Source organism: Myotis yumanensis, unplaced genomic scaffold (assembly GCF_028538775.1).
Source record: "Myotis yumanensis isolate MYYU_CA2020_CCGP unplaced genomic scaffold, mMyoYum1.0.hap1 SCAF_3, whole genome shotgun sequence".
NCBI classification, from domain to species: Eukaryota; Metazoa; Chordata; class Mammalia; order Chiroptera; family Vespertilionidae; genus Myotis; species Myotis yumanensis.
The window spans coordinates 58398793-58423123 of NW_027223754.1; the positions used below are offsets into that span (position 1 = coordinate 58398793).

The 24331-nt window shown below is 34.1% G+C and overlaps 1 protein-coding gene across 8 annotated transcripts in view; it reads left to right on the top strand.

The window, feature by feature from the left end:
• MYCBP2 (MYC binding protein 2) overlaps positions 1-24331 on the top strand; it is a 272896-nt gene that overhangs the window by 149194 nt on the left and 99371 nt on the right. For all 8 annotated transcript variants that reach the window (XM_070408908.1, XM_070408907.1, XM_070408910.1 and 5 more), the window contains 9 exons: positions 702-927; positions 2388-2506; positions 3097-3184; positions 5901-5953; positions 8045-8217; positions 10737-10881; positions 14219-14434; positions 18849-18904; positions 22107-22222. In XM_070408908.1, coding sequence (XP_070265009.1) covers positions 702-927; positions 2388-2506; positions 3097-3184; positions 5901-5953; positions 8045-8217; positions 10737-10881; positions 14219-14434; positions 18849-18904; positions 22107-22222 — 1192 coding nt within the window. The remainder of the gene's footprint in view (positions 1-701; positions 928-2387; positions 2507-3096; positions 3185-5900; positions 5954-8044; positions 8218-10736; positions 10882-14218; positions 14435-18848; positions 18905-22106; positions 22223-24331) is intronic.

Sequence of the window (24331 nt, forward strand, 5' to 3'; positions counted from 1 at the left end):
TTGTTCCTCTTTTTTACCCCCATAGCTCCCCTCCACCCGGTTCCCATCCCACCCTCTGCCCTTACCCCCCCTCCCCCACTGTCCTCGTCCATAGGTGTACAATTTTTCCCCAGTCTCTTCCCACACCCCCCCACACCCCTTTCCCCCCAAGAATTGTCAGTCCACTCCCTTTCTATGCCCCTGATTTTATTATATTCACCAGTTTATTCTGTTCAACAGATTTTTTATTCACTTGATTTTTAGATTCACTTGTTGATAGATATGTATTTGTTCATAATTTTTATCTTTACCTTTTTCTTCTTCTTCCTCTTCTTAAAGAATACCTTTCAGCATTTCATATTACACTGGTTTGGTGGTGATGAACTCCTTTAGTTTTGCTTTTTCTTATCTGAGAAGCTCTTTATCTGACCTTCAATTCTGAATGATAGCTTTGCTGGGTAAATAATCTTGGTTGTAGATTCTATGTAATGTCAACCAAATATTAGGTAGAGAGCAATAAGTATTGCAAGTGGGAACAGTTTATATTGAACATTAATAACTTGAGTTCTTATATTAATCTACTTGATTAGTTTTCTATGTAAAAATCATTTTTTAAATGTTGAAAATATCGTCTTTGAAGTATGATGTCCTGTTTTTAAGAGAGAGAGCAAAATCTAATTCTTCTTAACAAATGCAAGTGTCCTGTTGCCTGCTGATCTCAGGTGACATTTCCAGAGTGTGTACGGTGGATGACCATCGAGTTTGACCCTCAGTGTGGTACTGCACAATCAGAAGATGTCCTGCGTTTGTTGATTCCAGTCAGAACTATTCAGAATTTAGGATATGGACCAAAATTGACATCTATTCACGAAAATCTTAATTCATGGATCGAATTAAAGAAATTTTCAGGATCTTCTGGGTGGCCTACTATGGTTTTAGTGTTGCCAGGTAAGTTATATTTTTTCTCTTCTGTTTAATATGGTAATATATATACATTTATGGTAATTATGATTAGTACGGATAAATTATTAAAAATGTTTATTTAAGTTTTAAAAGAATTTCTTCAAGTCCTACTATGTATCTGGATTACAAGGGAAAAGTAAGGAAAAATGGATAAGGAGTGGCATATCATGACCAAGTTTTAGAAGAGAGAATGTTAGCTTGATTGGAGCAGAGACTTAATATTGAGGGGGTGCAGTTTATAATTGAGATCAAACTATAGACAAAGTGGATTAGATCTTTTTTCCCAGTAGGTGTCCTGTTGCCTGCTGACCTCAGGTGACATTACTCAAGAACTTCCTAGAATTCCTTTCTTTCAAAAAATTGGTGAACCATGTAGCCTACAAAGCTATTGTTTTGTTTTTTAAATATTTTTATTGATTTCAGAGAGGAAAGAAGAGGAAGAGAGAGATAGAAACATCAATGATGAGAGAGAATCATTGACTGGCTGCCTCCTGCATCCTCCACAGTGGGGATCAAATCTGCAACCCTGCATGTGCCCTGGCCAGGAATCAAACTGTCACCTCCTGGTTCATAGGTTGGCATTCAACCCCTGGGCAAAGCCATCACTTGTAGTCCTTAAAATGTATGAGAGAGAGAGAGAGAGAGAGAGAGAGAGAGAGAGAGAGAGAGAATGTGTGTGTGTGTGTGTGTGAGAGAGAGAGAGAGAGAGAGGCAGAGAGAGAAAGAGAGAGAGAAGAACCTTTGTTATTGTTATTGCTGGTGTTTTTCTTTAAAAGAAAGTTTGTTTTTAAAAGTATATGTAATCTATTGTGTTTTTAACCAGCTATCTATAACTACTCGTATAATCCCTCAAACTAATAACCAGTTTGAATTCAGAAGCTTTTTTTCTTCTAGTCAGACCTGTTTTGTTTGTGAAGACATCCGACTAAGTCAAATACCAGGGTATTGAATAACTCACTTTAGTAATTGACAGATAATTGATTGCTCGTGTAACTTAAAGGTAGGATGTTTGATTAAGGAGAATTTGATCATAAAGAAAAATCACAGTTCACTTGGGTGGTTCCATTATTTCTAGGGTTGTTTTAGCACAGGTTTATTCAAGTAAATACAGGAACCCTTCCAAAATGACTAGGTTTTTAGAATCTAATTGGTATTGCTACCAATCCTGGGATAGATAAAAGATACAAGTTGAGCCCAACCAGTGTGGCTCAGTGGTTGAGCATCAACCTATGAACAAGGAGCTCACAGTTTGATTCCCATTCAGGGTACAGGCCTGAGTTGGGGCTCGATCCTCAATAGGGGGAGAGCAGGAGGCAACCGATCAATGATTCTCATCATTGATGTTTCTCTCTCTCCCTCTCCCTTCCTCTCTGAAATCAATAAAAAAATATAAGAAGGTAAGAGTTGTTTCAGATTTTGAATTCAATGTTACCTTTTTTTCTTAGGAAATGAGGCCCTTTTTTCATTGGAGACTGCATCAGATTATGTGAAAGATGACAAAGCTTCTTTCTATGGTTTCAAATGTTTTGCAATTGGGTATGAATTTAGCCCTGGACCTGATGAGGTAAGAATGAATTATCTCATTCTGTTAAGGAAGATTATGTTTCTGCGGCTGCTATTGACTTAAATTTATTTGTTGCCTATATTTAAGAAGTCTGAAGTGTATTTTAAGCTAGATTATATACTTTAAAATAGTTTTGTATTCTGTGCAGTAATCTGTTTTTGCTACTTTTAATACATGAAGAGATTGGAGTCTGTGCAACATGACTCAGCCTTTGACAACTTAGTATAGTTGCACCTGTTCCAAACTAGCTCAGGTGTTTATACTTTTTTGAGTAAATAATTGAACTTGTTAGTAACTCTTCTAAATGTTTTAATTCATACAGTAAAATATAATCAAGGTGAAAAATGATTATGTTTCCTCAAAGAAAACGAAAAATTCTTTTGATGATGAACCTGTGGGCCCAAACTTTATAACCAGCATAAGACATAAAATTTAACCTCTTTCACTCTTAATTTAACCATTAGCTAGCTAATGACATGCTTCCTTCCAGTTTCAAAAGTTATGCTGAATGCAAGTCACATTTGTTGATTATCCACATTATATTTCAAACATTTTTTAAAACAGCTGATAACGTTTTTGCAATTCTACAGGGAGTCATTCAGTTGGAAAAAGAATTAGCCAACCTTGGTGGGGTTTGTGCAGCAGCTTTGATGAAAAAGGATCTAGCACTTCCTATTGGTAAGTCTAGTCAAATACTAGGTGTTTGTTTATGATTTTTTTAATTTTAGGAATAGAATATGCGTATTATAGAACATTCTGAAAATTGATAAATAGATTAGCAAATGACTTTTATAGTCACACACACTCATGAGCAATAACTGCTTAATATATTGATAGTTTGGGATTTTTAAAATGGAGTCTAGAGACTGAGGCGTATTCTCTAGTCCAGTGATGGCGAACCTATGACACGCGTGTCAGAGGTGACACGCGAACTCATTTTTTTGGTTGATTTTTCTTTGTTAAATGGCATTTAAATATATAAAATACATATCAAAAATATAAGTCTTTGTTTTACTATGGTTGCAAATATAAAAAAATTTCTATATGTGACACGGTACCAGAGTTAAGTTAGGGTTTTTCAAAATGCTGACATGCCGAGCTCAAAAGGTTCGCCATCACTGCTCTAGTCTTTTAAATACACTCACACACACACACACACACACACAAACATACACCACATCCTCCCTCATCCACATACATGCTTTGTGCCAGGCACTGGTTTAGGCACTAGATACATAGTATGAAACCAAAAGTTTGAGATATTTTTTAAATATTCTAGTGGACATACCAAGTGGACAATTGGAACTAGTCTGGAGTTCGGGGAACAAGTCAATGCAAATGTCATTTAAACATAGTTGATACTTAAACACATGGGGCCATATGAAAGATGATTAGGAAGAGAATGCAAATGAGAAAGATAAGAGCCCAGGAACAAAGCTGGGACTTTCCAAAACTTCAGAGGTAGACAGAATAGAAAAAAGAAACTGCAAAAAAGATTGGGAAGGAACAGTAGCCAATGTGGTAGGAGTAAAACCCAGAGAGTGGGATTTTCTAAGCTGCTGAGAAGTCAATTAAAATCTTTCCTTGATTGATAAACTTGCTGCTTATATACTCAGTAAGAAGTATATCATTAAGCCCTGGCCCGTGTGGCTCAGTTGGTTGGGCATTGTCCTATCACTGAAGAGTTGCTGGTTTGATTCCAGATTAGGGCATATGCCTGGGTTGCAGGCTCAATCCAAGTAGGGGGCATGCAGGAAGCAGCTGATCAATATTTCGCTCTTGCATCAGTGTTTTTCTCTCTCCTCCACCCCTCTCCTTTACTCTCTCTAAAAATAAAAATAAATATTTTTTTAAAAGAAATGTATCAGTCAAATGAAAAAGAGAGAGATAAGCCCTTTTAAAGTTCAGTGAGAGAATAGAAAGTCAGGAAGGGGAGTCAGGCTGAACATGGATAGCTCTTTGGAAGAGTTTTCATGTGAGCAGAACAGAGAATTGAGGCCGTGGCAGAAATGGTACCTCCTTCTAAAGTGCAAATATGTATGATATGTAAGTAGACTTAAAATCAAGGTGGCAAAGACAAAAATAAAGTTAAAAATATTTACTAATTCTATGATGTTTATACATAGATTAGCATTTTATCTCATAGTATTTGGGGAATAAAAGGTATTATTATTTGATTTCCCTAGTGCTCATCTCCAAAAGTTTATATGTATCTCTTCCATCAGGGACTACCCTTCCTACTTGATCCTTCCTTTCTTCCCTTCACTTTCTCTACTTTCGTCTTGTCTGTTTCCTTTCTCCTTCAGCTCCCTTGTTCCTACTTAATATTGATATATATGTGAGGAAATGAGAAATCTTATATTCTATTCATATGAGGAAAATGAGTACAATGTCTTTGGAGACTATGTGTCAATAACTTCAGATTTTACATGCTTATAGTTTTTGATGTAGCAATTTTTTTATACATACTTGTACAAGTGCTCAAAAATATATGTTGTAAGATAGATTAATGTAACAATACTGGTGATTGTACTATGTCTAAGTAATCAAAATGCATATCGTTGGAAACTGGTTAAGTAAGTAATGTTATAGCCATGCATTGAAATGTATGCAGCTGTTAAAAAACAACAAAAAAGTATGTCCTAACCAAGAAAGATGTCCAAATTATATTAACCGAGAAAAGCAAGTTGAAGGGTCCCATTTTTGCCAACATTATCTTATATATGTTATTTATTATATATATGTAAGTTGACACATACATATATACATTTATTATTTGCAACAAAATCTCTATATCAATACATAAGAAACTGTTGATACTATTTATGTTTGGGAGGGGGCTAGTAGCAGAATTATTCTGTACCTTAATATAATTTGAATATTTTCCTTTAAACATGTATTACTTCAGTAGTAATAATATATACATTATACTATCAAAGAAAATTCAATAAATAAAATATGTTCTATATTAAGCAATAAAAGAGAAAATGACTAGAGGATGCAATCACTATCTCTGTTTTCCTGCAAGTTACTGTTGTTTACTAAAAGTATATCTCTTTTATAAGACAACCAAAATAAAAAGGCTCAGATTCTGAATAATTAGTTTCCTTATATTTTTTTGTAAAAAAGTAAGTACTCAAAATTACAAATTTATATGCATAAATATAGTGTAAGTCTTTTATACATCACTCAATGGATGCATTTTGAGTATTATTTTGAGAATTATAGCTTGTATTCACACTGAAAATTTAAAATGTAAACCACTGAGATTTATCCAGAATGATAATAGTTCTTTTCATTCTGGGATATTAGAATTGTGAACAAAGTATAAAGAATGCAAAAGACTGAAAAATTAAGTATTGCTTTATTTTAGTAAAACTTTTTATTTATACAGCAGGTAATGAATTAGAGGAAGATCTTGAAATTCTTGAAGAGGCTGCATTACAGGTATTGCCCCAAACATTGTATGGATAAATTTTGTACATTAATTTAAAACCAATATATTCACTTAGATCAACCCTATTTTTCTTGAACATAGGACTCATTCATTAAATACTTCATGCTATTCATTGGCAGTTATAAAGATAAATAACTTATAATTTTCCCCTGTGATGGGAGAGACTATGTGAGCCCTCGCTTTACTGTATGATGGGTTTAATTCCGAAGTGAGACATAAATCCTTTGGGAGAAAGAAGCTCTCCCAAGTGCCAAGGGGCTCAGGGAAGGCATTGCAGAGCTGTGGGCATGTGAAATGGGTCCTGAAAGTTTTATTAACCACTTAGAAAGGGGGAAATGAGGTGTTGGTAATTTAAATAACATCTGCAGAACACTCTCAAATTTACAGTATCTTTATCTATTTTTGCAGTTTTACTTTGAGGTCAGTATTATCTCTTGTATTTTACAATTACAATAACTGAAGTTCAGAAAGTTATACAACTTGTCTAAGAATTCAGCTAATTGGGAAAAAGAGCCTAGCATTTAGGTCTTCTAATACCTACAACTAGTGGTTAGTTATATTGTATTTCCTGAGATAAACTTATCACAGCAGTAATAATAAAAACAAACATTTATTTGATCTTAATTTTATCAAGTACTATTTCAAACATTTTGCATACTTTTAACTCATTTAGCCTTCGACAACCATATGAATTACATTATCTCCATTTACAGAGAAGAAAACTGAAGCAGGGAGAACTTAAATAATTTTTAGGCATCACACAGCTAATGAGCAACTGGGCTAAAGTTTGACCTCTGGCAATTTGGTGATAAAGTGCATAACCTTGATCACTATGCTTTAATCACAGAGAGTCATGGTGTCCTCATAATGTTAAAAAAAATAGCTTTTTAAAAAAAGGAGTTAAATCTTAGTATATTAATATACAAAAATAAAAATTAATTTAATAAAAATTTAATAAACACAGTATTCTAGTTAAAGAGAACCATCAAAGAGTTCATATATTATTCATCATTATAGGGATTATTATTTATAAAATGTCATTTAGGCCAGATATAAATAGATCTTTATTGTACTGTGGTTCAACAACAACAAAAAATGATGTCCAAAATTGCCCACCTTTGACGCATATAAAGTAGTTGTGATGGTGGTCTAACGTATTAAACAACTTCTACTTCTTAGGTAAAGTAGTGTGCATTTTATTTGTGTTATTTAATTTAACTTTTATAATAACCACAAAAAAGAGATATTATTTCATCACCAGTTTATAAATTTTACAGATTTAGGAAGGTCTATAACTTGTTAGCTCATGAGCTCACAGCTATGACTTGTCCAGAGCCAGGATTCAAACTCAAGTCTGTTTGATTTTAAAGATTATGATTTTTGAAATTGCATAGATTTTAGAATGCAAAAGGTAACATTGTATAAATTAGATAGTACTGGAAGTATAATCCTTTTCCATGAAAAATGTTTTGTTTTGAAATTTATAGTATAGTCATTAAAAAATTTCTAGAGTTTTCAGCATTGAAAGCAGGTCTTCCCAAAACATAGGCTTGCTTGTCAGATAGGTGAGAATTAAATTTTCAGTTTTATCTGCTTCTTTTTCTTTACTTCAGTCAGGCTTAGACAGACTACTGCAATTTATATGCCACCACAGTAAAGCTTCCATCCACTTTTTGCCCAAGTCTAGACCGTAGTACCCACCCATCCATGACAGCAGACACAACCTACACATGATAGCTGCCAATAATGGGGAGACAAAAAGAAAGAGACTTCCACAGCTGCCTACAGGAGGGAGCCATGGCCCTGACAAATGGGGATGTAGCATGTAGAGGGCTAGAATGGAAGGAGGAGTTAACACCATTTCAACTGACATGCAGAGCTCATAAGTCACTTTTTTGTGGAAGGAGATTGAAAGTATTTTTTCATTTTTTCCTCATGGAAGATGTCTACTTTATAGGCTAAAGGAATACGGGGAGAAAATGATTTCCCCAAAAAGGCCTAGCAAAATTTGTTTGCAAGTTCAAAAATTCATGTATTTAAAGTTTTATATTTTAAAATAAATGTTCTCTTTTATCCAACAGGTGTGCAAAACCCATTCTGGTATTCTTGGAAAGGGGTTAGCTCTTTCTCATTCACCAACTATATTAGAGGCACTTGAAGGAAACTTACCACTACAAATCCAAAGCAATGAACAGTCCTTCCTGGATGATTTTATTGCTTGTGTTCCAGGCTCAAGTGGTGGAAGGCTTGCAAGGTAATATTCTTTTAGTACTACGATTACTTTCTTTCAGGGCTTGTCTCAGTTGAAAGGGGAATCATTAGGATGTAAAAATGCTACCTAAGATAGTCATATTTTTGTGTTTTGAATCTATTGAAACATAAAATGGTAGTTAATATTTCAAAATATTTTTTAAATATGTGATAGTTCTTAGTTGATTATCTTAAAGTTTCATACATGAACTTTTATTTTAAAAATATGTGGAATATGTGGTGTAATTGAGAAGTGTTGTGTTTTGGATAGTGACTTTTAATAATTCACTAAACTAAGTTTATCACTATATTCTATTTTAATGATTTTTTTTTCAAATCTACACCTAATAGAAGTATAAACTTATAATTAAAATCAAATCATTTGAGATTGTAGAGTTCTCATTTGTTTTTGTTTTTTAAGCTAAAGAAAAAAATATTTTTCAATATGGAAACCTAACTTAATTCTGATTTTAACTTTTGTGGGGAAGCACGGGGCTTGGTTGGAAAGTTTGTAGGGAGGAATCTCTGAAAGGTCGAGGGCCCCTAGGGCAGTGATGGCGAACCTATGACACGCGTGTCAGAGGTGACACGCAAACTCATTTTTTTTGGTTGATTTTTCTTTGTTAAATGGCATTTAAATATATAAAATAAATATCAAAAATATAAGTCTTTGTTTTACTATGGTTGCAAATATAAAAAAATTTCTATATGTGACATGGCACCAGAGTTAAGTTAGGGTTTTTCAAAATGTTGACACGCTGAGCTCAAAAGGTTCGCCATCACTGGTCTAGGGGGACCTTGCCGAAGGCGGTAGCCCTTGCCTTGCCTTGCCTTTTCCAAACAAGTCTGAGCCCCTGGGTGTTTTACTGAAATCTTTGTTTCATCTTTAGATGTTCTTGCTTAAAGGACACTGCAGATATATGTGTTTTCTCAAGGATGCTTACCCAGCTGATAGTACCTAGAAGTTAATTTTAGTTTAAGCTGTTGTTACAATAAAAGCCTAACGAGGCAGGCGAACAGGGCTGTTTGGTTTCTCAAGCCAAGCAGTTCCTTAGCCCTCTCTTTCACAGAAATGTGTGTCAGAGTAATCATTCATCCGTTGCTCAGGGTCTGCCTGTCAGCCCTGGCAAGGAGGCTCTGGCTCTTGGCAATCCCCATGGAACTGGGCATTGGCAAGTTTACAAGGATATATTGGGACGTCTGTACTTGGTAAGGCCAGGGGGCAATTAACAGCAGGTTAATCATAGTCTACTCACTTATTTACTTAGTCATTTTTTGATGAAGTCAATAACTTTTGGATGGATTTTTAATCCCTGTGAGGCACCTACGATGTGAAGGTGACAATAGGTAATTAACAAGGCAACAGGTGACAAATGACAGTGACCTTACAAGGAAGAGAAAGTCCTGTCCCCAATCTCTTGGTTTCATAAACAGAGAAAATATTTTGAGAAAGTTAAAACCGGTGATATAGAAGATGTCAAGAGAGAACATCACCTTGTAAACCTCATTGTGACTGATGCAGCTTTAGAAAACGCAAACTTTTATCATCTTTGTGGCATTATTAGAACTAGAGAATCAAGACTAAAGAACTATAAGCTGTTGCCCTTTGTGTTGGAAGCAATCAGACTACTCTAGTCACTCTCTCAGAGAGGTACAAGGGCCAATCTGAAGCTAGTGATGTGGATATTTAGGAAGAGGGCTGTGATAATAAACCCTAGCTCACAGGGATTGATGCCAAGGTAGCTCAAATTTAGGGAGAACCAAGCACCTGCTTGGGAAGGCAAAGCAAGGAAACATATGAGAGACCCCCAGTCCTGGAGCTCAGGATGTCCATGGCTTAGATTCTCTCCTCCTCTGGCCTTCGCTGGAAGCAGTGTCCTGGATGGCCTGTTGATGGCAGCAAGTCTGGTGGGCTTGCCTGCTTTGCAGTCTCAGAATATTGCATGGATGAGACAGCAGTTGCCAAGTCAGACTCCAGGGGTAGAGTAGCTTAGGAGGTTTCCTATAGAAAGGTCACTAACCAGGCAAGCCACCAGGAGGCCACAGGAGAACCAGCTTGTATTTTGCCAAGAACCATTTATCTGTGCCTTAGTCCATCATGGCTGAATAGCTAATCTGTGCCTGATGCCAGAAGATTACACATCTGCCTCAGATTAAATCCCAGGTGGGGGGTATAAGGCCTTTACCCTTCCCAGAAAGTTGCTGCCAGGTAGTAATGAAAAAGTAGTTTCAGGATTTCCAAAATAAAACAGCTTATTTGAAAAATTTTTGATAGAGAAATGATAGATTTGCAGTGCAGGTCACACTATAAGGTGGCTGTAAATCCCCTGGGGATCTTGTTTAAATGCAGATTCTGGCTCAGCATGTCTGGGGCAGGCCTGACATGCTACACTTTAACAAGCTCCCAAAGTGATGCTGCTACTAGTGATCCCAGGCCACTGCTGGCTTAGTTTCAGGTTAATCATTGAAGATATTGATGAATTTTTTATTTGTTTGTTTGCTTGTTTTTTTCATTACTGCTAGGTGGCTTCAGCCAGATTCCTATGCAGATCCTCAGAAAACATCTTTGATCCTGAATAAGGATGATATTCGTTGTGGTTGGCCTACCACCATAACTGTTCAAACAAAAGACCAGTATGGGGATGTGGTGCATGTTCCCAATATGAAGGTAATTATATCAAAATTAAAGTAGTGGACATCTATGCACTGATTGTGACTAATAAAATTTTAGAAATGGTAAGTGTCTAGAAGCCATTTGCCAGACCTTCTTTACATATATGTAATGGAGGAAGCAAAAAAAATTTTGTTTATATTATTAGCATCTGATTTTCCAAGTTATATATTTTTTTGTTTTTTACATTTTGCTGGGTGCTATCGTGATGCAAAGGAAGGATAAAAGAAGTGTCCATAATAAAGAGTGCCAAGCACATAGAAGGAAGGCCCTCAATGCATAGTGATAGAATTAATCAATAAAAGAAGACATTGTAAAATTTTATGTGTGTATATATATATTTTTTAATATATTTTATTGATTTTTTACATAGAGGAAGGGAGAGGGATAGACAGTTAGAAACATCGATGAGAGAGAAACATCGATCAGCTGCCTCCTGCACACCTCCCACTGGGGATGTGCCCGCAACTGAGGTACATGCCCTTGACCAGAATCAAACCTGGGGCCCCTAAGTTCGCAGGCTGACGCTCTATCCACTGAACCAAATGGGTCAGGGCTGTATATATTTTTTAAAATTCAAATACATTCTGCATTCTGTGCTATTGAATAAACATTGAAAATATAATAGTGATACTTATTAAATAAATTAGAAATAAATGAATTTGGATTGTAAAAGAATGAAGAATGTAAATAATCATGTGCTGTATTGATGAATATAGTTCTTTGGATACCTTTTCCCCAAGACATTAACACTTGGAGTGCGGGAAATGAGTTAAGTCGGCTCGCGTGAATTGCGCGTACTCCGAGGGAGCCGTCTTTAACTCGGTTCATATAGATTTGCGGTGGAGTGCGGGAAACGTGTAAACTCGGGCCGATTGTAACTGCGTATTACCAAATATTTGTTTGTAATCCACCCTTTTGGTGGATGGAACAAAACCAAAAGACAGAGCCATCTTATATTTTGGCGGGAAATTCACCCGCACTCCAAGTGTTAATAAAGACATTTAGACTATATCGTAATGTATAAAGTTAAGTCCTTTGTGATATAATCTATTAATGTAAATATCTCATTTTAAACTTTTATTATATTTCTGAGAAAAATCAATATTGAATGAAAATTTGTATAGGCAAACCCCAGCTGCCCCCACACCTCACTCAAAGTTACTGTATTACAAAGTGATTTGATTGTTTGGAGTTTAGCGTTTATCAGTCCACAAAATCCCTGTTAATTACATAGCAGATAATTTTACCTTAATATTACTTTTAGTAGAAATATTACAACTACTTGGTATATTCTTTGATTTATATCACAAAGAAGTACAATGCCAGTGGAACCTTTTACCTGACTCTTAGTAAAAAAGACAAGAGCCTTGTATGAAGACCAATAAGTAAACCTGTATGGGAAAGTATTTAAACCTGATACTAAACAAAAATCAGGCTTTACCAGTGTCGTTTAAAGTTTTGACAATGACTCACACCATTAGGATTTGCACCAGGTCCCAAACATACATATATAGGATGAAATATTATATGCTCTTTATTTATATACAACATATATAATACATATTTACACAATATGTTGCACTATGGTTGTTTTCTATTTGATTTTTTTATGGAAGGTAATGCCCCATCAAAATGATTTTATAGCCACTGTGAATTACTCTGTGGAATGGAAAAAGAAAATTATAAGGAAAAAAATTGCAAAGAGAAAAAAATAATCCTGATAGTGACACAGACACACAAAAAAGATGCTTGAGGAAAGAATTTTTATCAAAATACAATACACATTAATATATTGAGGGGAGAATGTATTATTCACTGATGAATATCTCACCTAAGTGTATGTAGTGAGTTGTTAAAATCCAGTCTTTGAGCCCACAATAAGTTCCTTATTTGTATGACTACATTGTAATAACATTTTCCAGGTCAGCATAACATTTTAATGTTAATATTGTTATGTGTATAGTATTTCTTTCATTGTATTTTTTTATGTTTCCTCCTTTGCACCTTTTATTGTATTTTATTCCATTTTGGTATCTGGGTTATTTATATCTTACATTTCAAAGTCAGACTTTATGCTTTTATCTTTTGCTTTCTTCCTTTTTGGTTTCTTTTTTTGCCCACATGATCTATGTATCTTCTGGACTCCCTTTTTTTTCTCCTACTCTGTCCTCCGTTATACTAAACTTCTCATTCATTATACTCAAAATCCATATCAGATTTATCTCTAATTTGGAAGCCATATCTAGGAAATTTCTGTAAATACTATTTAGGAAAAGTGATTTCCATACCTATTGATGTTTAATTTATCAATATATTGTCATATTAGCTGAAAAATGCGTTTTTAGTTTTAGCAGCACATGAAGTTTTAAGAACATTTTAGACTTACCAAAATTATTGAAGGATCCTTACCTAATAATAGCCAGTTTTTGAAACATAAAAATTTGTAGCTAATATTTCAGTGAGATCTGAAATGCCTTTTTAAGCAGCAACTGTTTGTTATTTAGTGAACAAAAAAGTCACATTGGAAATAAAGAATAACAAAAATTATTTAAAGGAAGCACAGTTTGTAAAAGAAAGCAGAGTACTTACCATTCTATAATATCTTAATACTTAGTGTGCAAAAGTGTTCAGTGGTTTACTTCAAGGTTAATGGACAAATACACTTCTAATGTTAATTTATTTAGGGTGAATGTAGTTGTTTAAAACAATATTAAATCAAAATAGCATATATAAAAAGTGGCTATAATTTAAAATCAAATATTTTGAAATATGAAGCTTTTTCTTTTTAAAAAGTTTAAAGCTTTTAATGGTGGCCATGTATATATGAGTTTAAGAAGTATACTATATATCTTTAAACTTCTGTTTTAATTTTAGATGGATTTTTTTATATTTTTAGGGCATTATGTCAGTTCAAATACTGATCTGCTTGGGTGTGTTTTGCTACCTTCCAAACCACTGCTTCATCCTCTACACTGTTGATTCTCTGTAATGTATTCTTCATTTCAGTTATTGCAGTCTTAATTTCTCATTTTTATAGGTGGCTCATTTTTACAGTTTTTATCTTCATTGTTATGTTTCTTATCTCTTTGTTGAAGTTCTCACTTAATTCATCTACTCTTTCACTAAATTCATTCAGCATCCTTATAATCAGGGTTTTGAACTCTGCATCTCATCTGGCAGTTGAATAAGCCTTTGACAGGAATGCCCAAGATGGACCAATGATAACATATTTATAAAACTATGAGTCCATAATTATAAATTGCTTCTTTTCATATGTCACAGACAATTATATAATATAATATTTGGGTTTTTTTTATAATATCATGGTTAGGTGGAAGTGAAAGCTGTTCCTGTTTCTCAGAAAAAAACATCTTTACAACAAGAGCAAGTAAAGAAACCTCAAAGGATTCCTGGCAGTCCTGCCATAACAGCTGTATCTTCTAATACTGACAAGACTTTTGGTGGATTGGCATCACCAAAGCTAGATGTTTCATATGAACCAATGATAGTGAAGGAGGCCCGATATATTGCCATAACAATGATGAAGGTAATTTATTTTTCTTATCAGAAAAATTTTATTTCTTACCAATTATTCACTTAGTAAACATTTCAGTCATTCAAATTCAGACATAAAATTATAGGACTATAGAGCTGTTGGTAGTTGGAAAACTTGTAACATATTGTTGAGGATGGTGTTATTTTTCTTCAAAGAGGGTTTTCATTTGTTTTTGGAAGACATCTAGAAGGGATTGCCAATAATAGATCAAATTGATTCAATCAGAGATTGAAATGGTTGAAAATTATATTTCAGTTCCTACAGAAGTACTTGTTTGTTTTTAATTTACCATTGCTCTTAGGACATAGCCCTTCAGAGATTCAGTTTACCTAACCAGCCCCCTTCAATTTTGGAATTCTCCCAAATGCCACCTTCATCTCTGTTGGTTTCTTCAGGCTTTTTAGCCTCCTGATATCTTCAGACAGATTTTTAAAAAATATTTTGTCCAGCTTTTTAATTCTCTTCAGAGGCAGCTTTAGTCTAAATTACCAACATGTTATTAATTAAAGCAGAAATTGTTATCATTAATTGAAGCCGAAACTGGTAATTTTGCCATTATTAGAATGAAGTGGTAAGCCATTCAACGCTTTCATTTAGAGGAATGGCATAATTAGGTTTGTGTTTTATAAAGATCATGGTGGATTATAGAGAATGTGATTGGGTAGATGATCAAGAGTCATGGTTTAGTTTAAGTCTCTTTAGGAGACTCTTGATTTAGTCTTTTGGGATATGCTGATGCCTTGGACTACAGAGTTGTCGAAATAGATTCCAGAGATATTTAGACTCAATGGGAATGGTGGCTAATGGGGTTGGAGTAAAGAGAAAGAAATAGGAAATAAAAAATGAAGTTAACATTTTGAGCTTCAGCAGTGAAATTGATAATCTAGGAGGAGAAGCGTCTTTTGGTTGAGGAAAATAATAGTTATGGATGTGATGAGTTTTAGATATCTCTGAAATAACCATATGAAAATATATATAAAAGGAAGTTGGATAGAAACTTGGAATGATCACAGTCTGACCACAAGAACAGAATTTGAGGACAGTTAGCACTTGAACTCCTCATGAAGATAGATATCTACTTTCATGAGTGAAAAGAGAAGTTCCAGGACAGAATCCTGAGAAAAACCAGTAGAGTGATTCTCAAATTTTGTCTACATCATATAAATGAATAAATAGTTTAAGAAAACAAACTTTTGTCTATATCAGAATAATCTGAAGCACCTATTTAAAAGAAAAAGATCTTTCATTCATCCAAAGACTTAGATCCATTAAATCTAGAGAGAGGTTCAAGAATTTGCTAAAAATCATATGCAGAGTGTTTCAAGTTTAAAACCTAAACTTTGAGAAATATTGATTTACAAGATAGATAAGAAAAAGAAAGAAGGAAAAGAAAAAAACACACACAAACATTGATAAGAATACCAGCCAAGGAGCTAAGACATAAACTAGTACCAACGATTACTATTGCCACTTTTACCACCACTTTACATATGGTAATTCATTTACCCCTCATAAGAACCCTATAGATTTTGTTTTCATTCCCATTTTACATATGTGGAAACTGAAGCATGGAGAGGTTAAATAACATCTACGGCTAGGAGTCTGACTCCAGATTTAATTTTCCTACCTGACCCTAACTGCCTTATGGCATGTTTTGAAAGTCAAGGAAAGAATCCTGCAGGAGTGAAGTTTTGAAAAGGATCTAGCAACAATGAATTCATCAATGTTCTTGGTAATAGCAGTTTTACAGGCATAGTGGATTGATGAAGAGGAAGTGAAGATAGCTAAAGGCAAAATGAGTATAGTTTTTTAAGATGTCTGGTTATAAAAAGAAACAGGAAACAGAATTGAGTGAAAACTTTTGAGACGGGATTGAATATAGAAAGATAAGTTTTAATACTGATGAGGAGAAAATTGAAAGGAATGAAACCATGAAGACAGTCTGGGAGAGATTAAAAAAAAAATAGAGTTTAGGTGGAGAGATTAGCCTTAAATAGAAGGAATATTGCCTCTTTTCTTCAGTCAGGAAATAGAATTAATACAGATCCTAGTAAATCTGGAGGTTGTGCAGTAATTTATAATTACTTATAATAGTAATTGTTTTTTAGGCAGGAGAGGGAAGTAAGGAATCTTAGGGTCAGGAATTTGAAACAAAGGGAAAAAATAAAATATTCATTGTGGAGAATTAAGGAGAACTGATTTGAAAGATTTTCAGTCATCCTTGAAGAATCAGTTGAAATTGATGATCTACAGTGCAGTGTGAGTCATATAAACATGGGTAATATAATTATGGGATTGATTCAGAATTGAATATTGTCAGCTAATTCAACACATGAATAGTGAGAGAAGGGAGTTGAGCACATGGTGGTTAAAGAAAGCAACAACGACCTTAAACAACACACTAGATCTGATGGAGTTAATTGATATTTACAGAACATTTAATCCCAAAGCTGCGGAATATACATTCTTCTCAAGTGCACATGGAACATTCTGAAAAAAAAAAAAAAAAAGTATTAACAGATTCAAGAAGATTGAAATCATCTCAAGCATGTTCTCAGATCACAATGTCTTGAAACCAGAAATCAACTACAATAAAAAAAAAACCCACTTTAAACACATGGAGGCTAAATAGCATTTTATTAAACAATGAATGAGTTACCAATAAAGAAATAAAAAATTACCTGGAAGCAAATGAAAATGAGCACACAACAACCCCAAATCTATGGGACATAGTGAAAGCAGTCATGAGAGGAAATTCATAGCATTATAGGCCTACCTTGAGAAGCAAGAAATATCTCAAACAATCTACCCCTAAAAAGAACTGATAAAAGAACAAGAAATGCTCAGAGTAAGCAGAAGGAAGGACGTAATAAAGATCAGACTGGATATAAATGACATAGAGACTAAAAAACAATACAAAAGATCGGTGCAACCAGGAGCTGGTTCTTTGAAAAGATAAATTAAGATTGATGAACCTTTAACCATACTCATCAAAAAAAAAAAGAGAGAGAGGACTGAATAAATGAAGTCAGAAATGAAACAAGAGAAGTAACACCTGACATAGAAATACAGAGGATTGTAGGAAAGTATCATACAACTATATGCCAACAAATTAGACAACCTGGGCAAAATGGACAAATTCCTAGAAACATACAGTCTTTCAAAACTGAATCAGGATGATTCAGAAAACCTGAGGAAGCCAATTTAAAAAAGCAGTAAACAAAAAACTCCCAGCAAACTAAAGTCCTGGACCAGATGGCTTCACAGGCAAATTTTACCAAACATTCAGAGAAGAACTAACATCTCCCCTTCTCAAATACTGCAAAAAATTTAAGAGGAGGGAAGACTTCCAAGCTCTTTTTACGAGGCCAGCATTATCCTAATTTCAAAACCAGATAAAGTCACTACAAAGAAATAAAATTATAGTCCAATATCCTTGATGAACATACATGCTAAAATCCTCAACAAAATATAAGCAAATTGGATCCAGCAGTACATTAAAAATATTATATACCATGATCAAGTGGGATTTATTCTGGGGTGCAAAGTTAGTACAATATTCACAAATTAGTAAATATATATGGAACCAAAAAAGACCCCAACTATTCCAGTATATTAACTGTTCCGTCATTTTCACATTCTCCTGTTGATGGACATTTAAGTTGTTTCTAGTTTTTTTCACTATTATAAACTGTACTGAAATAAACATACTTGTATATGTTTCCTTTTCTATGTGTGCAAGAGGTTTTTTTTTTTCCTCAAAGATATATCTAGAGGTAGGATTGCTGGATTATAGGGCATGGCTGTCTTCAGCTATATCAAATATGATCAAAATTTATACTCCACCAGCGTTGTATAAAAGTACTAGGAACTTAATATTCTCATCAGCATATGATTCTTACCAACACAGTTTGATAACTGTAATATGATTATTTTGTTGTTTTAATTCACATTTCCTTCATTCCCAGTCTAGTTGAATCAGATTTCTTCTTCATTGACATGTCTTTACACACTTTTCATTTATGTTTCTCTTTTTTGTATTCATTTATTTTTTTATATATTAATGATACATATCACATTTTAGTTATGTGAATTACAAATCTCCTTCTTCCAAGGGAAAGCTTATCTTTGCCCTTTCTTTATAGTGTCTTTGTTTTAGAGAAATTTAAATTTTAATGTACTCAGATTTCTTCTAAATTTGTAGGTGCTGTTATTTTTACATTTGGGTCTTAAACACACCTAGAATTTATTTTTGTAAATTGTGTGATGTAGCTAATTGAGGTTTTACTTTTTCACTTATGCGGATAACCATTTCTCTCTGCACCATTTGTTGGATGTTCTATCACTGAATTAAACAAGAATGTTCCTAATGATTTTGTGATTCTTACTGGTCTCTTTCTTAAAGGTTTATGAAAACTACTCATTTGAAGAACTACGTTTTGCATCACCAACTCCTAAGAGGTAAGGATCCTTTCCTCCACACATATCCAAAATGTGTTGTCAACTGGATTTCAACTTTATTTTCCACAAATAAATATAGCATTTTTAAAGTTTTTCCGTAGAGATCTACTAAAAATTGTATAATGTGTAGATTATCAGCTACAGTACTGCTAGCTGATAATATGTTACATAATTATTAAGGTAATAGAGAACAAATAATATCTATACAGTTGATGTGCTATAGAATTGTACACCTGAAACATATAATTTTATTAACCAGTGTCTCCCCAATAAATTCAATTTCAAAAATAAATATAAATTAAGAAAGAAAGAAAGAAAGAAAGAAAAAAAGGAATGTAAAAAAAGTCTCATGAATAATTTTTAATATTGATTACCTATGGAAATTTTTTTGATATATTGGGTTAAATGAAATATATCACTAAAATTTAAAAAAGAATAATATCTAAAAGATATAATTTGGCTCGTTGAGGGCTAGGTGTTGTTCTTTTTTCTGTTTTTGCTTCCTTCTCTCCATCTGATGAGCTGCAGAGCACTTAGTGTTTTTTTTATTATGAAGTCTTAATTTTTCAGCCCCTGATTAATTCTGTTAACACCAGATTTAAGCATATATTTTTACCTACTGTTTTAGTTGGTGGTTAGGAGAAATACTTTTTAGAATAGATGCTTGGGGGGGTGGAAATTTAGATGGATTATACTTTAAAGATCACATCCATAGAATTTAGAAAAAGGTCTAAAGTGAGTCTGAAAAAGTATAATTATATGTTTTATTGTATCATATCACATGACTTACCAGGAATTAGCAGGTTACTATGACTTCCTTTTGATGTATGCACAGTAGAGTTTTAATGCATAGTCTAGAGAGTTTTTTGTCAAAATAGCCCAAGTTTTGAGAGTGTATCTTTGTCTAGAAATAGGGAAGGTAGTATTTTATTCTCTGGTGTAATTTTAGTTACAAAATGTCTATACAGTGGAAGTATATGCTTTTTATGAAATAAATATTAACTGTATATACGTATATAGCATGTTAAATAAGAACTGATTGACCATTTGCTAGTAAATAAGTTTTCATATGCATTGTGCATTTTAAACCTAATTAAAATAGTATTTTATCTAAATAAATACATTTATTCATCAAATACTGTTAAGCATCTGCTCTGTGAAATACACTGGTATAGGCCATGGCATATATTTCTGAACAAGATAGACAAGGTACTGGCTGGTTCTCATAGCATTTATGTTGCTGTAGAGAAGCAAACTATGAATAAGTAACCAAAATAGTAATAATAAATAAGGTTACTTAATAGTGAGGGGGTTGGGGAAAGTTCATTCTAGGCAATGAAAAAATTGGTGAATGAAGCTTTTGATGTGTTTGAGGAACAGAAACATAATGTGGCCGGGAAATAGTGAGCAAGAGAAAATGATCGAAGATGACACTATAGAACTATATGATGGCCATATTATATAGAAACTGGTAGGCTATCTTAAGGAGTTGACATTTTTCCTAAGTGAGTGTATTTGGAGGGTTTTAAGCAGGGGAATTATATAATCTGATTTATAGTTTTAAAAGATTATTCTGCTACTTTCTGGAGAATGAATTATAGGGGATCAAGAGTGGGAACAGAGAGATTAGTTTGACTATTAAGGAGTGGAATGGAACTGAAGAAATGGGTGGATTTGGGATATATTTAGAAGGCAAAGCCAATAGCCTTGCTGCTAGACTAGAAATAGGGGATGAAGGAAAGAGAAGAATCAAGAATGTTTATAGATTTCTTCAGCTTTAGCAACAGTATAGCGTATTTGCTGTAAAGGGGTCAGCCAACTTTGGCCTGCAGACTAATTCGGACCTGTTTTTTAAAATAAAGTTGTATTGGATACAGCCTTACTCGTTAGCTTAAATTTTGTCTATGGCTTCTTTCCCACTATGTGTAATTGTGACAGACTATTTAGCATAGTAGATTAAAGTATTATTACAGAAAATGCATTTGACCCCTGGTATAGATTATCATGATTTTTACGAGGATCAAAAAGCCTCAGAAATTAACAAGTGTTTTTTATTCTGTTTTGTTTTGTTAGATGGTAGGATGAGTAGGAAATAAGAGTCCTTCTTAGGATATATTGCAGTTGAGATGCCAGGATGCCTCTTAGTTTTCTAAGTAGGGGTATTTCCAGAGCAACTAGAAATAATCAGTTTGGAATTCAGGGGACAAATAATTTTGGAGTCATCTATATAGAGATGGCATTTAAAACTGAGTAATAGGTGAATGATCAACTAGAGAGATGCTATTCAAAGGGAGGAAAAAAAAAAAAAGACCTAGACCAAAATCTTGGGACATTCCATAGTTAAAGGGTGGTCAAGAGAGAGAGAGCCAACAAGACACTTAGAATGGTCAGTGAGATTAGAGGAACCAGGAGCAAAAAGCAGGCATTTCAGGAAATCAAAAGTTGTCAGCCATCAAGTATTACTGAGAGATTGCTGAAGACGAAGAAAACAACTGTTTAAATTGGTGGTGTGATAATGACTTTGCCATAAGCAATTGCAGTGAAGTGTTGGGAACAAAAGCCTAGTTAGGATAAATTGTAGAAGAGAATTGGAAATGAGGAAATAAACATGGTGATTATAGACAATTGTTTAGGTAAGTTTTGATATAAATGGAAAAAAAGAGATAAGACTTTATTTGAAAGGGCTGTATATCAAGAAGTGGTTAGAATAAGAGATTCTGAGGCTTCTTTGTATAGAAATAAAAGAGAAATAGAAATGATCCAGTAAAGTGAGAGAAATTGATGATGAATGAGAGAGAGCAAGGTAATTGTAGCATGGAAGTGCTGAGGGAATGAGATTCACAGCACAAGTGAGGGGCTGACTTTGAATAAGACCCAGGATACTTCTACCATTGTAACAAGATAGAAGGTAGAGGAAAGTAGGTTTATTAATCTTATTGCAACTTTGAGGTTGTATCTCTAGCTTCTGCTTCTCACTGAAGAAAGTGATGTCATGATCAACAGAGGAGGTTTGAAGTGAGAAAGAAAAAAATGAAACTCAGTCATTTTGGAGAGTAGGAAAACCTACTATGGCGGAACAGTAGGATTGTCATTTATTGTAATAATTCAATCAGAAATTAAATGTTTGCTGATATATTTTAATGATATTGTCAGCTGTTTAACTACAGGTAAATTTTCCAATATTCATCATATTTCTTTTCAGACCCAGTGAGAATATGTTGATCCGTGTCAATAATGATGGCACTTATTGTGCAAATTGGACTCCAGGGGCTATTGGACTCTACACTATTCATGTTACCATTGATGGCATTGAAATAGGTAATTTTTTTGAAATAGGTATTTTTTTAAAGTTATGAGTTACTAAGTCCAAAGAACTAGAATCAAAATTATCTATCTGTTCTATTTTGCTCTTTAACTTGTATCATAGACATGGACAAATTTCATAACTTATTTGGGGCTTTGTTTTCTCCTTTATAATGAGTAGCGAATTAGTATATTCATAAGGCCTTAAAATTTTGTAATAATTTTGTGGTGTCATTATAGCCCCCATGATTCCTTCCCTTCATTCCCTGATGTGACTGATTAGGTATGATATCCTTCAAGCTGCTATATAACTGTGCACATACCTTGCATCCACCTCATGGTATATCTGTCTTCCTTTCCTGTCTTCCTTTCCTGTCTCTGATCCATTCATCTTTGGATCTCCCAATCTAGCTCAGTGCCTGGCACATAATGGCTGCCTGATAAATACTTGTTGCATGAATGAATTTTCTTTATCGACTACTAACTTGGGATAGTTTACTGCTTTTACTTTGGATATTAATCTTTTTTATTTTTTTTAACTATCCATATAATAGGATAACAGTAGAACAAGAAAACTCTAATAAGTGTCTGTCAATATGAATTCCTTGTGGCACTATCTTTCCTGATGCTCCTTAAGAAAAAGGGCTCCTATGTTCAGGTGGATTTAGAAAACCTCGTGTACTGTGGTCTCAGCTTAGACACTCATACCATGCACATTCACACATTAGAGATTCCAAGAAGTTCTGAAATTAAGAATCTTGTCTCAGATGGAAAAAGTCAAGAACCACATGAGTTCACTGATATATAGGATATAAAACTGAAAGCAACAAATGAACAGACAAAATAATTATAAATAAGAACGTATAGACAGAGATAGCAGTATGGTCATTATCAAAGGGGGGGTGAGGGGTAGTAGAAGAGTGTAAAGGGGGAAAACGTGATAGAAGAAAACTTGACTTTGGGGTGGAGAACACACAATACACTATACAAACGATGTATTATAGAATTGTATGCTTGAAAACTATATAATTTTATTAACCAATCTCACTCCAGTAGATTTAATAAAAAAAAATTTTTTTAAAGAATATTTGTTTAATCCTTACATGAAACCCTTGAATGTGAGGAAAAGGGAGACAAGTAGAGATAAAAATAATCCTGGTTAACATTCCACCAGGATATCCTTTGGGAAACTAGTACAAGTAGTTTGTTTTTACAGTGAAGGTAAAGGGGTACTTTACATTGATGTAACTATAAGGAATATACATTAATGAGCTATCTGTAGAATCAGATATCTCAAATTCATCTATCTCATTCCAAAGACCTTTATCCTCAGCCTTTGTTACACTCTCCTTTATTTCAACATATCCATAAAGCCTTAATTCAGCAAACTTTTTGGTTCTGAGGTGTACAAACTGTCAGTAGACTGGGGCCTTATTTGAGCATAGAAAAGGGCAGATATTAGAATGATCTTTAATAATAAAAGCATAATATGCTAATTAGACCGGATGTCCTTCTAGATGTCCTTCTTTCTGGACAAAGCCACAGTGGGCTGGGGCCACGGCAGAGGCAGCAGAGGCCCCCAGCCACAGTGGCGGCGGCGGGCAGGGGCCGAGGCCAAGGCACTTGCACAAATTTTGTGCATCAGGCCTCTAGTTATAATAATAATAGCTAACATTTATTGAGCACTTAATATATGTCCAACCTTATATATTTTAAATAATTTCATTCTCACAACAGCATAGTCAGGTAGGTGCTGTTCTTGCACAGAGAATCACATAGCAGCAGAAATGGGTACAAACAAGACAGTCTAATGTATGCACTCCAGTTCTTAACCATCATACTGTGTTATACCTTAGTGATAGAGGTGATTGCTATAGATAATGAGTCACACTCTGGTCTGATGTTGCGAGATAATGTTTAATCATGCAAGGGTTTCTTTTTCTTTTTAATTTTTTCATTATGATTTCTTTCTGTTTTGGGGGGGAGAGGGCTCACAATTTATTCTTTTTTTTTTTTTTTTTTTTACTGTTTAAAGTATAAAAATAGTAATACATATGTCTCCTTTTTTCCCCTATTTACCTCACTCGGGCTCCCGTCACATGCCCTCACCCCTCTAGTGTCTGT